The following is a 15669-nucleotide window of genomic DNA, read 5'->3' on the forward strand; positions in this document are numbered from 1 at the left end:
TATTGGAAGTCCTGATGCACCGGTACTGTGAGAGCAAACGCTGTTATGGTCTTTCCGTTTTACTGTGCTGAGCAGTTCCCCTTTCCCACTCCTAGATGAGTGGGTATATATATATATTTCTTTTACTTTTATGAATGAAAGTGTACTGAAAAGAGAAGCAAAGACAGAAACCAGGGAGACAACAAACAAACAAACAAACAAACCAACCACCCAAGCTCATGGTCTAGACACCATGTAGGTATCTGTGGATGCACACGGAGCAGCTTCTGTGTACCCAGGCAAGCAGATTTTATTAGCATTTCTTCCACTATGCCTTTCACAAAGTGTGACACAATATACAATAAAGCAACTTTGTTGATTTCATTTTGCTCATTTAAAAGACAACCTATTTATGTTTTCTTTGGTTTAAACAAGTTTATTGGGGCATAATTTATATACCATAAAGTACACAATTAAATTGTTTTTACTATATTTGCAAAATTATGCATCCATTAACATAATCTAATTTTAAAACATTTTTTCATCACCCTGCAAAGAACCATCTTATCTATTAGTAGTCATTCCCTGGCGGCTTTCTGTCCCATCATAGGTAACTGCTAATCTACTTTTCTGCCTCTATAAATTGTCTATTTGGAACATAAATGAAATCCTATAATATGCAGTCCTTTGTGAGTGCTTTCTTTTCCCCAGCTTTATTGAAGTATAATTGAAAAATGCAAATTGTGTATGTAAGGTGTGCATCTTAGATTTTATACATAAGAATATTACATAGCTGGGTTGTACCAAATGTCATGCTTTGATCTGTATGCACTGGGGAAGGGTGAGCACACTGAAGCTGATTAACACATCCTCTGCCTCCTGTAGTTATTCATGTTAGTGAGAACATTTAAAAATCTACCTCGTAGCAGATCTTAAGGATATAATATTGTAACTGTAGTCGTTGTGTGGCACTTTCTGTCTCCACAGTATTTTCCACTCACATAACTAAAACTTTGTACCTGTTGACTAACATCTCTTCATTTGCTCAATTGCCTCTTGCTGCTGACAACCACTATTCCACCCTCTGCTTCCACGACTCTCAGGCAACCTACGATGCTTTGTTCAGCATTTGTCTTTCTCTACTGGACTGTTCCATTTAGCACAGTGTCCAACCATATCTCTCTCTCTCTCTCCTCTCTCTCTCTCTCTCTCTCTCTCTCTCTCTCTGTCTGTCTCTCACACATACATACACAGACATACAGACACACAGACACTCATATACACACACAGGGACATACAGACACACACAGACACACATATATACACACACACATACGGAGAGAGAGAGAGAGAGAGAGAGAGAGAGAGAGGCAGATGCAGGTGCAGATGCTCACACCGTGAAGAATAGGCAGGCTAACAAGCCCTCAAGTAAACAAAACTTATAGCAAACAACCCTCCCCACACCAGTGAGCAGCAACAGAACAGTGCTGTGTGCACTATGGTTTTCAGTGGAATTCTGCATTTGCTAACTTTATGCAGAAGTAAGTTATTATGTGAACATATTTTAGCTCTTCAGTCCTTGGCTGTGAGGAAAGGCATGGCTGAGAATGAAAGGAGGGCATTGACTAGGAATTTTCATTTCCTCTGACTACCAATAGGTTCTTCTTCTCAGAGGATCCATTTTTTTGTTGAATTTAATTAACAGAACAACAGTTTTGGATCCAAAAATGTTGACACTGATGGAGACACAGTGGCTCAGCCCTTGCTGCTGCTTGCTTAATCCCAGGTTTGTGCCCACTCTCAGAGGTCAGCGCTGATGAGCCCTCTTGAGTGGTCTGAGGCTTTCTTACCTGGAAGAAGAGATGCTAACAGAGGACCTGAAGCTGTGACATCCAACTTGGCCTTTCTTGCTACTTTTGGCAGAACTTTTACTTCATGCTGCCCATCTCCTAATCTGCACATGAAGATTGTGGTTACAATCAGTTAGTGATTATTCAATATGGCATATTCTTGCGGCAGTCCCCCTGGAGGTGATTACTCTGTGTCACAGGGATGAAATCCTTCACATGTGTCCTTTCTGTCCTGACTAACTACAGCAACATGGGTCAGTAGAGTTGACAAGTGATATTTTTCAATAATACTTAAAAAAACCTTACTATAAATTTAACAATAAATTCAGATAATATTCTAAGATTACACTAAAATGGGAATCACCAAACTACTCCTAGTGCTTAATCTAACTATGTACTTTAGATAGTAAAACTGAATACTGTGTCAACACCAGGGACTGAGTGTTCCTCCAGTCTCACAGAAGAGTCACAGAACTTGATGACAGACAAGCAAATATAGAGTTTCCTACCTTAATTCAAACAGGTAGCAATTATCTTTCTAGTTAGAGAATCAACTTCCACTCATCAGTACAAGTGACTGGAATTTACATATAATAAAGGCTGGTGATATTTTATGGGAAAAGTAAGAATATCAAAAGGAAAATTTGAAAATAGCTCTTCTTGGGAAGGCCAGGTGAATATGAATAGTTTCTGTGCATTTCTTATGACCACTCGATTAAGCCAGCTTTGTGTGTGTGACATGAAGTGCTAAAGAACAATTTTGACAGAATTTACAGTTAGTGTATATTTTGTTTTTTAGAAACATGTGAAGAATTTGAAATGTGATTGCTATACATTGACCTGGATTCTCAAGTTGCTGAGATGTGTGGACCCATTTGTCCTTAAATACACAAATAGAACTTGACATACTATTTACTAATCAATATTTATAAGCAACATTGCTATTTTAGACCAAGGAGCAACCCACATATATAGCACATATGTGATTTATCATATGCCTTCCCAATAACCTATTCTAAAATTAAATTAATAATTAAATTATTTAGGAAAATAAAGCCACTGGGACAAAACCAAGTAAAGGTGGCAGTAGAAGTATGTCCATTCAATTTCAGAAGATGGGCAGCAGGTAGGCCAAGAACCCTTCTCTCGGGCTTGAACTTTATCTGCTCCACTAAATACTTTTTTAGGGAAGCTGGAGGCAGCAAGGCAACTCATGTTACCAATGCCAGAAAGACCCAGGAATCAGGGGCACCTGCAAAGGGGGTAGCAGGTTGAAATGTGGACTTGGAGAATAATTAGACCCCTGATTTATTACTTACCCACATGACCAGGTGGACACCCCATCTCCAGTTGGGTGAAGTAGCTCAGTTTATGAAAGAGCATGGAGAAGGGATGACGCAGAGATAATAAATGAGTGCTGGATGGAAGCATATGAGCTGTTTTCAGTTGCTGGGTATCCTGGAGTTCTTAATATGATGGAGAAGAAACATCCACATGAAGATATGGCACTGGACTGCATGGACGTGGAGCCGACTAGGAGTCCATGAAGTCCTCTTAGAAGAGTTAACAATAGATTTTATAGAAAATGTCTGATTGCTAGAATTGTGTCTGAATTAGCATCGCCAGACACTTGAAGACTCTACAGGCCTCTGATGTGCCAGGGTGATGTAATGGATAGTTTGGCATTTATACCCAACATGTGGCTCTCCTGTGAGGGCTGAAAACAAAAGGTTTACCCTCATGAGTACTTGATAAACTTATCTGTCATAAATACTTTTTAATGAAGTAGCAGACACTGTATGTCTCTAACAGGGGGATGGTGGTGGTGACAGTAAATAAGGAAGTCAGGGAATTTAAGGTCCAACGTAAGGTAAAGAAAGACTTCCCACCAGTGTTCCAGGAAGTCCTGAGTGGTGTCTGTTAATGGTACCCAGAAATCAGTAGGCTGGACTGAAGCATGGGACGACTGAAAGCAAACACAAGCGTATCTATCTTTAGGTACAGAATAAGCATGCCACACTGACTTATTAGGAGGAGTTTTAAATTACTCTTAGAGGATGGGGTGCTAATTAGATATACAAGCAAAGAGACAAAACAATATGTTCCCTCAAATTAAAAATGTAGAAAGATAGGAAGTGTAATCAAAGGGTAGCACAGTTATAAACACCTTCTCAAAATCACAACATAAACATCAAACAGCAGCTTAAACCAAGATGGGCAGTACACATTGAAAGGTAGGAGAGGGTTTCATGAGTCTGTATTAAGGACATACTTTTTTATTTCTTTACATTTTATATTAATATCAATTTTATTGATACATATATATAACACAAATAGGTTGACTATGCTCTTTTATGATTTCTTTCTTTTAACATTATGTGTTTATAATTTAAAACATTCTAAAATTTAAATATATTTGATGATGTTTCCCCTCCCCAAAGTTCTTCCAGATCCTTCACCCCTCTCTACCCAGTCAACTTTAGTTCTTTCTCAAAAACCTAATAAAACAACAAAGCCCCCTTAAACCAAGAAAACAAGATAAAACACCACCCGAAAGACAACAATAGTAAACTGTAACCAAATAAAAGCACACAAAAGATGCAGAGTTCATTATATGTTGGCCAACTACTCTTAACATGAGAAGTGGTTGATATACCCAGTGTCACTCCATTGGAGAAAAATGATGTCCCCTCTTCCAGCAGGAATAAATCACAGTTCAGTTGTTAACCTTTATCCTAGTGGCTAAGTTTTCACTTATCAATCATTCATTTAAAAAAAAACTATAACAAAATACAATATAAGAAAACAAAAACTATCACATCAAAGTTAGAAAAGGTAAATCAACAGAAGAAGAAAAAAAGCCTAAGAGAAGGTATAAGAATCAAACCCACTCATTCACACTTAGGAATCTCATGCAAGCACAAAATCACGAGTCATAATATAAGCAGAAAGGACCTGGTGCAGACTCAATGCAGGCCCTGTGCATGCTGCTCTGGTGTCTCTGAGTTCATATGAGCTTTGTTCATGATGATTTAAAAGGGCCTTGTTTTCTTGAAGTACCCCATTCTCTCTGGTTTGCACACTCCTCTGTCTCCTCTTCCATGGGCTCTGAAGGGAGGGAGACATCCCATTTAGAGCTGAGTATTCCAACGTCTCTCCCTCTCTGTGTAATGTCTGGCTATGATCTTTTATATTTGTTCCCATCTGTAGCAGGAGGAGGTTTCTCTGATGATGCTTGAAAAAGACATTGATTTATGAGTATAGCAGAAAATCATTTAGAGTAATTTTATAATTACATTTTTTCCTTTTTTTGATCAATATTATTTGGTTTTACCCTAAGTCCCTGGGCTATCTAGTCTCAGATTCTCGATTACCAAAGCAGTATCAAGTATGGGTTCCATTTGGTGGAATGGGCCTTAATTCAAATCTGTTGCTGATTGGTTCCTCCCATAGCTTTAAGTACTACACCACTGTAGATAAAGGGCTGTGCTTGGCTTGGTGTGTATGTTTCTCTTTTATAACATGGAGAGTACCTTAGGAAGACAATTTCTAAAGTGGGGTGAATCTGAAAATAACAGTATAAAGATTCTATTTAAAATGCATATAAATCCGGGCGGTGGTGGCACACGCCTTTAATCCCAGCACTTGGGAAGCAGAGGCAGGTGGATTCTGAGTTTGAGGCCAGCCTGGTCTACAGAGTGAGTTCCAGGACACCCAGGGCTACACAGAGAAACCCTGTCTCGAAAAACAAACAAACAAAAAAACCAAACAAAAACCAAACAAACAAAAACCAAATGCATATGAACCAAGAAGAATCATGGTATAAGAGAGAGAGGAACTAGTGTAACCATACCTGTTTGTAACTACTTCTATAATGCATGCTCAAAAAGTGCATGCAAACTTTGTTTACATTGGTTTTATTTCCTGTAAAGCCCCTTTCTCCTCCATTAAGCACATGCAAACTTGTTATGTTTAATGCTTTTCTAGTCCTTTTTTTTTACTTCAAATAGGAGTTTCTTGTGCGCACGCATACTCTCCATTGGCGGCCTTTCTCTACAGAACTATCAAGCAGGGCTATCAATGTATCAGATATGATCAATAAGGCATTCTTTGTTTTGTAGGGTGGAGAGCACTGTTACTATCATGGAAGCATCAGAGGTGTCAAGGACTCCAGGGTGGCTCTGTCGACCTGCAATGGACTCCAGTATGTGGGAATCTTCTTGGGTCCTCCTGACCTCCAGGCTTGTTCATATCCATTCACACTCAGCAGTTTTTATTTTCACATACTTTATATTAGTGACTTTTCTATGTCAGTGATATGTTGAGGACTAGCTATAGAGCAGTTCTAGAGAGCTAAAGTCCCCTTTTCTTTAGCACCTAGACTTTGCAGAAAACTCAGAAATTAAACAAATAATTACATAGGTAATTGGCGCCCATTTTGGTTGATGCTATGAAGGAAGGGATAGGGATATAGTAGCTTTCTGAGATAATCAACATGTAAGAGAAAAGGATTAATTTCTTTCAAGCTTGGAAGTTTGAATCCATGATGGCTTGACCTCATTACTTTGGGGCACTTGTGAGGAACCACATTATTGTGAATTGAATGTATGTTGTGTAGGAAAACTGCTCACCATTGAAACTGCTCACCATTGGCAAGGGGAGATAGTGAGGATACTGAAGTCCCACAATGCCCTTCAAGGGCATTTCCCCCACCCCCTGCCATAAGCTAAAGACTTCTTATAAGGCACATGGTGATTACTTCATGATGATTCCACTGCCTGCCAGAAGCACCACTCTTAGGGGAAATCATATCCTTAGTCGTGGATCTGATGAGGTATTTAAGACCCAGACTCTAGTCAGAAGCTTACAGAGTGACTCTGTCGAGTTGACACATGACCTACAGAAATATAGCAAAGGTCATCAGTTGGATTAGATCTTAGTCTACCAGGTATCAGTCTTGGAAGGATGGGACAGTAAGAGGAACTCATCCATTGTCTGGAGGCAGACTCATGGAGACCATGCATAAACACATTTTAGACCCAAATCAAGTGATGCTTAGAATGAAGACTTAGCTTTAGACATGGGTCTTAAAACCCATTTCAAATGTTATTTTAAAAAACTCTCATATCTCCCCAAGTTAAATGTGTTTTTTTAGTGACACACTAGGAATTCACAATTTACAAGTGAAAAGGTATTCCTGCTAGCCTCTTCAGAATCAGAGATGGTCTTAGAATATTCTTAGACAATGGGGCCGTCAGCTTCCTTCTATGTGATATATAATTTCCTTGTACTAGTTTCATACAGTTCTGAAATAAGTGATTTTTCCCTACCTTGTGAGAGATCTTATTCCAGATCAATACTGTCATAAGTTTATTTCTAGAAGTAAGTTACATCATGTAGCCTTTGCATGCTCCAGGGGAATGCTTTACATTGTTGTGCTTACATGCTTGCACGCTATCTAGTGGAGTCCTTGGAGTGCTGAGACCATGGCAGGTTCCATGAAGCTATTGGGCATTTATCTGGGACTGTATGAAGACTTTGCTCTGAGGCACTCTTTCATGACACTGTCGAGATGGTCACATGCCTGTTTACCACATTTACTGACTCTCCTCCTGGTGTCTTGTCTTACAGTGGCATGTTTGAGGACGACACCTTCATGTATATGATAGAGCCTCTGGAGCTGACTCATGATGAGGTAGGTCTGTGATACCAGTTTCCTTATGGTATTTGATTTTTCCAACATGTGAAGACAAAACACATCAAAGATCATTTATTCGTGCTATGTGATGTCACACTTAGACTGGTACAAGGCCAAGCCCTCATGCCAGTGAGGCCAGATCAGAGGTGTGATGCTGAGGTATTTTGAAGCAAGCCCATTCTTTCCAGACTTTGGAGAGAACAGGGAGGGCCTTTGTTTTGCACTGGGCAGCCTGGACTTCATTAGAACAGCTCTCATTTCTACCGTCTTCTTTAGATAATTGTGTTGAATGTACTTAGTTTCTGTTACTAGAAATACTTACTAGGGAAATCCGTGGTCTAAACAATGTCTGCATGATACAGCATACAGTTCCAGATGGAGAAGAAAGCAGTGTTTCATCCTGTACAGGTCAACAACCATAACAAGACACCCTGTGTTCCTACCACGCTGTTTACTGACAGCAGTCCTTACAGTCTAATACAGAGTTGTCAATATTATATTGAAAGCTACTACAGATTACATTCATGATAAAATTGATATCCTGAGACTCATGATGAGGATGCAAAAAATCACACACGGCATTTCAGATGGTGGCACCTGCTAAAGAGAGCAAAGAGCCACTGAGGTGAGGAGGAGTCTTGAGTAAAGGCCACAAGGGGACTAAAACATTCCCAGAGCTGTGATGATAACAAAGGCTCTAGCATGGGTGGAGATTGGCAAGTGAAGACACAATGAGGTCACAGCAGGGCAAGTGAGACCTAGGGAGGGAACTTTAATGAGAAAAAAACTATTTTTTTAAAGAGCAATGATCAGAATAATGCAGTCATTTGATGGAGAGCAGAAAACAGGTTTGGTGGGACACAGGGTGTCACCATGCAGCCCAGGCCAACTGAATGTTCCATGTGTTTTCTCATGTCCAGATGGAAACATTAAAAAAAAAATCTTTCTTTGAAAAATATAGTAATCACTGAGGCTGTTAAAATATGTATCCATCCATCCATCCATCCATCCATCCACACATACATATACCTGTACATATATACATTATATATTACACACACGCACGCACACACACACACACACACACACACACACACGCTCATTGTGTATGAGTGTTCTGTGTGTTCTGTTTGAGGAGCCCAGTAAAGGGCTTCAGAGCCCTGGGAAGTGAAGTTACAGATGCGTGTGAGAATCCATGTGGGTGCTGGGAACTGAACCTGGGCCTCTGCAAGGGCAGCAAGACCTCTCAACTGCTGAGCCATTTTATCAACTCTGACATTTAGACTTTGATAATAAAAGATAACATTTATTTTCTTGTCTGTATATGTGTGTGTGCAATATATTTATATATACATTTATATAATATAAAATATATAACACACGACTATGTATTTATATAATATACATATCATCTAAATGTATATATTTTATTTATATATAAATACATTATCTAATGTATAGATGAAAATAAATTTATATATTTACACACACACACACACACACATATATATATATATATATATATATATATATATATATATATATATATAAACACTATGAGGTAACTTTTCAAATTTAAGACAGAAAAAAACATTAAATTGTACCTGGTGATAACAATATTTGAACAAGCCTGTATGGGTTTTGATCAGTAACTTTAAAATTTTCCAGAGAGTGATGACAGTTTAGCCTTGATTAAGACATTTTGATGAGTAAAATATGCTCCCTGTTTCATGGGCAAGCAGATAACCATCTTATGACAAAACTGCCAGACATCCAGACATTCACCTGACTGTTTACTTTGAGTAACTGCTCCCTTACCTTTGTCACAGAAGAAACCCCGAAAGGAAAACAACAACAATAAATCCAAAATAGTCCTCTAAGCTTTTGTATTTTAAGGAAGTATAAATGGGGTAATTTCCAGTACATCCATAATAAGATAATTTTTGCAGATGGGGTGGATTCATAAATGTGTTGCAGTGTGTCTGCTGAGCTGCTACAAGGATTTATGTGCATAGAAACGCATATTATCAAAATGTTTAAGGAACTGGCGCTTTGTTCGTTGTTCTAGCTGTGACTATGCTGCTGAGGGTGATGGTTACCTGCTTATTATCTTCTGTTTCCTGCTTCCTCCTACTGCCTCCCTTTTGTTCTTGGTGTGATTTGCTCTCATTCGCACTGCACTGTGGGTGGAGACAAACCAGCAGAACTTGGCTCTTTTTTTTTCTTTTTCTTTTTTTTTTTTTTTTTTTTGGTTTTTTCGAGACAGGGTTTCTCTGTGCAGCCCTGGCTGTCCTGGAACTCACTTTGTAGACCAGGCTGGCCTCAAATTCAGAAATCCGCCTGCCTCTGCCTCCTAAGTGCTGGGATTAAAGGCGTGTGCCATCACTGCCCGGCTAGAATTTGGATCTTTAAATTAGTTGCAAAAATCCCGTTGCAGGTTCACAGGTGAATATCACTTTGCTAGGTGTATTTTCATCTGTTTCCAGAATAAAGAACTAATTAGAATAGAATTTGGATTTTTGGCTGTTCATATTATTATTATTATTGATTTTAGCATTCTTTGTAGTAAGTCGAAAGTATGGACATAATAGCTCCAGTCAGAATTCACATTCAATTGCAAGTAGAAACAATTAGTAATATCCTTAATTATTATTTCTATCAAATCTAATAAGAAAAGCCTTTTTAAAAAGCCATTTTTATGATTATAAAACTAATACATTAATTGAGTGTGGTATTTTATGTCTGTAATCACAGCTACTCAGGAGTCTGAAGTAGAAGGCTTAGTTCAAGGCCAATCTGGAAAACTTAGTGAGACCTAGTTTCAAAAAACAAAACAAGCAAATGAAATAATAACACCAAAAACAGAAAAAGAAAGAAAAAGAAAACGAAACCAGAAAACAGGCTAGGTATTGCTTAGTGGAACAGAACTAATTTACTATATATGTGACTTTGGGTTCAATTATCAATATTGCAAAAGCCCCCAATCTAATGATATGTTAAAAAATTTGAAAAGCTAAGTAGTAATTATCCATCATACCATCCCCAAAGATAATTTACCACCTTTTAGCAAATATTCACAAAATTTCTCCATTGCATATTTCCATATATATTTTAAATAAATGAATTGTTTCATTGTTTCATAGCACAACCTAACCCAATTATGTATCTTTCTGAATCTCGGTATTTTTATTCGTTAAGTAGAAACATGATGGTTGATCTTGGTTGTCAACTTGACCCACCCAAGAAGAGGGAAACTCAGATGAAGACCAGTCTCCATGAGAATGGCCTGTGGGCATGTCTGTGGGCCATTTTTCTATTGCTAACTTTGTAGAATGGCCAAGCCCACTGCAGGTGACACTGTTCTTAGACAGGTGGGATAAATAGGTATCCCTGGACTGTATAAAAAGTTAGCTGAGCAAGCCAGAGGATCCAAGCCAGTAAGCAGCATCTCTCCATGGTCTTTGCTTCAGTTCTTCCCTTCAAGCTCCTGCTTGAGTTCCTGCCCTCATTTTCTTCCATGATGGACTGAAACCTGCAAGTTGGAATGAACTCTTTCCTTCTCAAGTTTGTTATGATCAGTGTTTTATCATAGCAACAGAAAGCCACCCAGGAAGGGATGGAGTACAGGGTACATGGACTTTTGTTGGGAGTAATTTGCATAATACACATATCAACACTGGTTGGCAGAAGCACTGAGTGGTAAGCACTCAGCCCTTAATACCACTTCCGCTTCTGACAATGTAATGGGACTGTCTAATTTCTAGGCCAAAGGGTATGAATATCTTCAAGGTTGCTTATGGAAATTATTAAAAATCTTTCTCAAACCATGTTACCAGTGATGCATGAGTACATTCTGCCTTGCAGCTGTAATTAACTACAGATATCATAATTTTTAAATCACTTGCAAGTTGATGGGAAAATTGCGGTTTCATCTTTTCAAATTTTATGTTTTAAAAGTGTATAAGAGCACCAGGGTTGTCTCATGCTGGTGGACAGGCGTTCCTTTCCTACGCATTTCCCACTTGGGGCTTTGAAAGAAGCTGAGATTAAAGAGCAACTGACAAAACAGTGCTTTGATCTGAAGTGGGGCAGTTGAAGGGTGCTTTTTCATTTCAAATTAAAGATTCAACAAGGCATACCCTCTTCCTTCCAATATCTCATGTCCTCCTGTAAGGAAGGATATTAGAAGAAGCATTACGCAAAGCACAGTTCCATAGAGTCATAGAGGTGTCTTCCTGTCTTACTTTTTCATTTCCTGCAATTGTTTTTGTTTCAGAAAAGCACAGGCCGACCACACATAATCCAGAAAACCTTGGCAGGACAATATTCTAAGCAGATGAAGAATCTCAGTAAGTCTTAATTAAAATAGCCGTGATATGTGTGGGGGTGTGACTTGCAGACCCCTGTGGATATACAGGCTTGTTCAGGAGGGAAATTGGTCTGAGAGCTCAGGTCAGCTGTGTGGGTGGGGAGTGCAGTCTCAGCTGAGCCTTGTGTGGGATGAGGCTTGGAGAATTGCTTCAGTGGAGATGACAAATAAAGCTCCAGCATGTAGCTGGGCTTGGAATCTGAGTGTGGTCAAATGTAAATGATTACTGCAGGGCCAGGCTTTAAACCAGACTTTCTGGTTTGCCCTTCCCCAGCTCTTTTTGCATCACCTCTCCTATTCACCCTGTCCCAAGCATCTTTAGTACACTGATGTTGGCAAAGGCTTCTTTTGGTTTCCTGTGGGCATGTGATACTATTCCTATATACTAATGCCCAGAACCTTTGACAATTTACACAAAGCCCTATGCCACATATCATTTTAAAATCTAAAGTAAATTGGGCATCCATAGTAGAGTTCTTAGGCTATTGCTAAACGGTTGTGGGTCAGATAACCGTCTTCTAATCAACCTTGGGCAACTCACATTTTTCATGATGAGAAGAAAATAGCATTTGAACTGTCTTTGTGAGTGTGAAATGTTGAACAATCAATGCGCTGTTTGACTGTAGGCTATTTGGGCTCTGGGATGACATTCATTATTAATGGCACTGTTCCTTCGTGTAATATTTGAAGACTATTCTCAATGGAATGCTGTCCGCATCCATTTGACGTTAATTTCCCTCTTACACAGGCACAGATGGCAGTGACCAGTGGCCTTGGCTACCTGAATTACAGTGGCTGAGAAGAAGGAAAAGAGCAGTCAATGTGAGTGTAGCCTGGGGCCACAGCATGGCTCCTTCTCACTCCCCATGCTCCCTCTGAACCTTCCCCTTCAAAACAAAAACAGCACAGAGAAGCTCCATCTCTTGAGGATTTTCAGCATGATGCAATTTATTCTTCCCTCCCTGTTAAGGATTCAAACTGATTAGAGTGCACTGTGACCCCTGATGTCATGTAAAAAATATGTTGTTTTAGTTCTGTCTTCGATGTGTTTTTCTTAGGACAATTGGAGGGCAGTTCCCTCCCACCCACTATGGAAAAGCACAGTAGGGTTGGTGAGATGGCTAAGTAGGTGAAGCTTGGTACCCTGAACTCCATCCTTGTGACCACCTGGCCGAAGGAAGGAGAGAACTGACTCCAGTAGTTGACCTCTGGCTTCCCCACGCATTCACCCTCCCCACACAACCAAACCAAACCAAACAACACACAAACAAACAATAAAGAAACTGCACCACAGCTTTAGAGTAATCTGGCTTCTACAATATCAAATAGAATATTTCTGTTTAAAAAATTGGCTAATCAAGTTTATTTTTATTTCTTCCAAATGAAAAATTCTATTATACCAAAGTTGAAATCTGAATGTGTTTTTTTAGACCAAAATGACACAATTCCATACCCTTTATTGGCAATATGACAGTGGCTAAATAAAAGTCCTGAGACTGCAAAACCAGTAACTGTTACATGCCTTTTGTGCACTGGTAAATACATAAGGGCATTGTAACTAAATATGTAGTAGGTTAGAAGGCAGTAATGATTGGGACTGTTTAGTAATTACATGGTGAATGCCATGGAACCAAGAATTAATTCTGCAGCTTATAGGTTACATAGTAATTCACTAGATGACTTAATGAATAATTATAGCACAAATTATACATTTTAGATAATACTTAGTTGAATGTATTTGTGTGTGTGTGTGTGTGTGTGTGTGTGTGTGTATGTGTGTGTGTGTGTGTGTGTGTGTGTGTGTGTATGGGTGTGTGTTAAATGAATTAGACACCCCAGCAATCTAAAAGTTAGTTCAAGTTTGAATCATCTTCTTGCATAGTGTACATTGGCATTACAATGGTAATGGCATTACATGGTAATCACAAATACAATTTCTTTTTGTTCACTTAATCAGAACTCTATGCTTCCTCTCGAAGATGCAGTTGGCTTCTGTGGCTTTCTTTTCACCACAGTGTGCCCCATACTGAACTGTTACTCAGTACACAATGAGGAACCATCATCATTACCTCTTCAGCTATGAGAGAATATGTGTGACTGAGAAGTAAAATAGTCTTTATTCCTAAAGTGCTATCTGTCGGCGTTTGTTCCTGTGAGGGGCTGGAAATTGGAACTCTGTCAGATGCCTTTTATTCCAGACCTCTAATTCTTATTGACCACCCTGATGTGATTTTAGAGATGCCTGCTGTTCTCTTGAGATGAATTTAAAGTGAATTCCCTTTGACATTTTAAGTAAATGTGAATATTTTGCTGTTATTACTATAGAAAAGGAAATTTATTTATTTTTAGCTATCATGCCATTCCTTTTCCTTTAGAGTAATTTCACATGGTAAACCACACAGAAACCCTATGAACTATTTCTCATTTTGGTAAGGAGAGTGACACTGTGTTTCTCTAGCTGCTTCTTTGTTCAGTGACACTTTATAGTCACATAATGAGCAACTGCTTACCAAGCATCTTTTTTGGGTATCTATGTAACAGGCAGTGAAGTCCTGGAATTCAAGGCTAAGAGATATTGTATGTTATCCACTGTTCTAACCATGCATTTCTAATTTTCTTTAGCCATCGCGTGGTGTATTTGAAGAAATGAAGTATTTGGAGCTTATGATTGTTAATGATCACAAGACGGTAAGAATATAAAATCATTGCTGTTTTAGTTACTGTTCTATTGCTGTGAAGAGACACTATGATCAAGACAACTTATTAAAAAAAAGTTTTTAATTGGGGCCTTGTTTACAGCTTCAAAGGGTGAGTCCATGATCAACATGGACAGGTAGTTTAGTGCAGCAGCAGGCAGGTAGGCATGGTGCTAGAGCAGTAGAGGCTGAGATGGTCAGACAGACAGACAGACAGACAGACACACACACACACACACACACACACAAAAAGACATACAGACACACACAGGTAGGGAGAGAGAGAGGAGGGGCTGACATGGGCTCACCCTCAGTGACTCATCTCTTCAAAATAGCTCATACATCCTAATTCTTCCTAAAGAAGCTCCTCCAACTAAAGACAAAGTGCTCAAATAGATGAGCCTATGAGGGCCATTCTCATTCAAACCAGCGCAGAAGCCTGATAGCTTGTTAAACAAGAAATGCATTTTACTTTGATATAGCTATTGTTTGTAACTTTGTTAAGTCCAGATGTTTAGACACAATTATTTGGTGGTTCTAAATGAACACCGTGTTTCTAGATGAAGAAGAGACAATAACTTTATGGAATTTTGACAGCTCCAAAATTACCTCTTTAATAGAGACTTATAACGGGTAGATTTACCAATATGATGCTTTTCACTTGTCCATGTTTAAAATCCTTGCTCTCTACTTTTCACATCTGTGTGCTTGGCCACTGGTTCACTATCCTATTCCATGCTTTTGTTATGAAATAGTCACGCATGAGGCTCTGGGTTCCATCCCTCCCAACCCCCGCACTGAACATACAAACAGACAAATGAAACATCTATCTAAAGAGACCCTTTAAAACCAGTAGTTTGTTGTTCTGAATATTGATAATATAAATAACGTTGTGTTACACCTGTGGGAGTAACATGCGCTGCACTCTGGTGATGCTTAAGAGAAATGTTTGGACAGAAACACCAAACTCATTTGTGTCTATTCTCCACTTAGCCACTTCCATCATCAGCACCTGAGCATCTTGGCTGTACACTACTGTGCTCGGTTCTCTTGATGTGCTGGTAACCTCTCTGGTAC

At 39.0% G+C, this 15669-nt stretch overlaps 1 protein-coding gene across 2 annotated transcripts in view; it reads left to right on the forward strand.

Moving 5' to 3' along the window:
• The window catches only part of Adam23 (ADAM metallopeptidase domain 23), a 141156-nt gene that overhangs the window by 72587 nt on the left and 52900 nt on the right, over positions 1-15669 (forward strand). For both annotated transcript variants that reach the window (XM_028765604.1, XM_028765603.1), the window contains exons 5-9: positions 5951-6033; positions 7461-7524; positions 11804-11876; positions 12645-12718; positions 14519-14584. In XM_028765604.1, coding sequence (XP_028621437.1) covers positions 5951-6033; positions 7461-7524; positions 11804-11876; positions 12645-12718; positions 14519-14584 — 360 coding nt within the window. The remainder of the gene's footprint in view (positions 1-5950; positions 6034-7460; positions 7525-11803; positions 11877-12644; positions 12719-14518; positions 14585-15669) is intronic.

This window comes from Grammomys surdaster, unplaced genomic scaffold (assembly GCF_004785775.1).
Source record: "Grammomys surdaster isolate TR1022 unplaced genomic scaffold, NIH_TR_1.0 165, whole genome shotgun sequence".
In the NCBI taxonomy this organism is placed as follows: Eukaryota; Metazoa; Chordata; class Mammalia; order Rodentia; family Muridae; genus Grammomys; species Grammomys surdaster.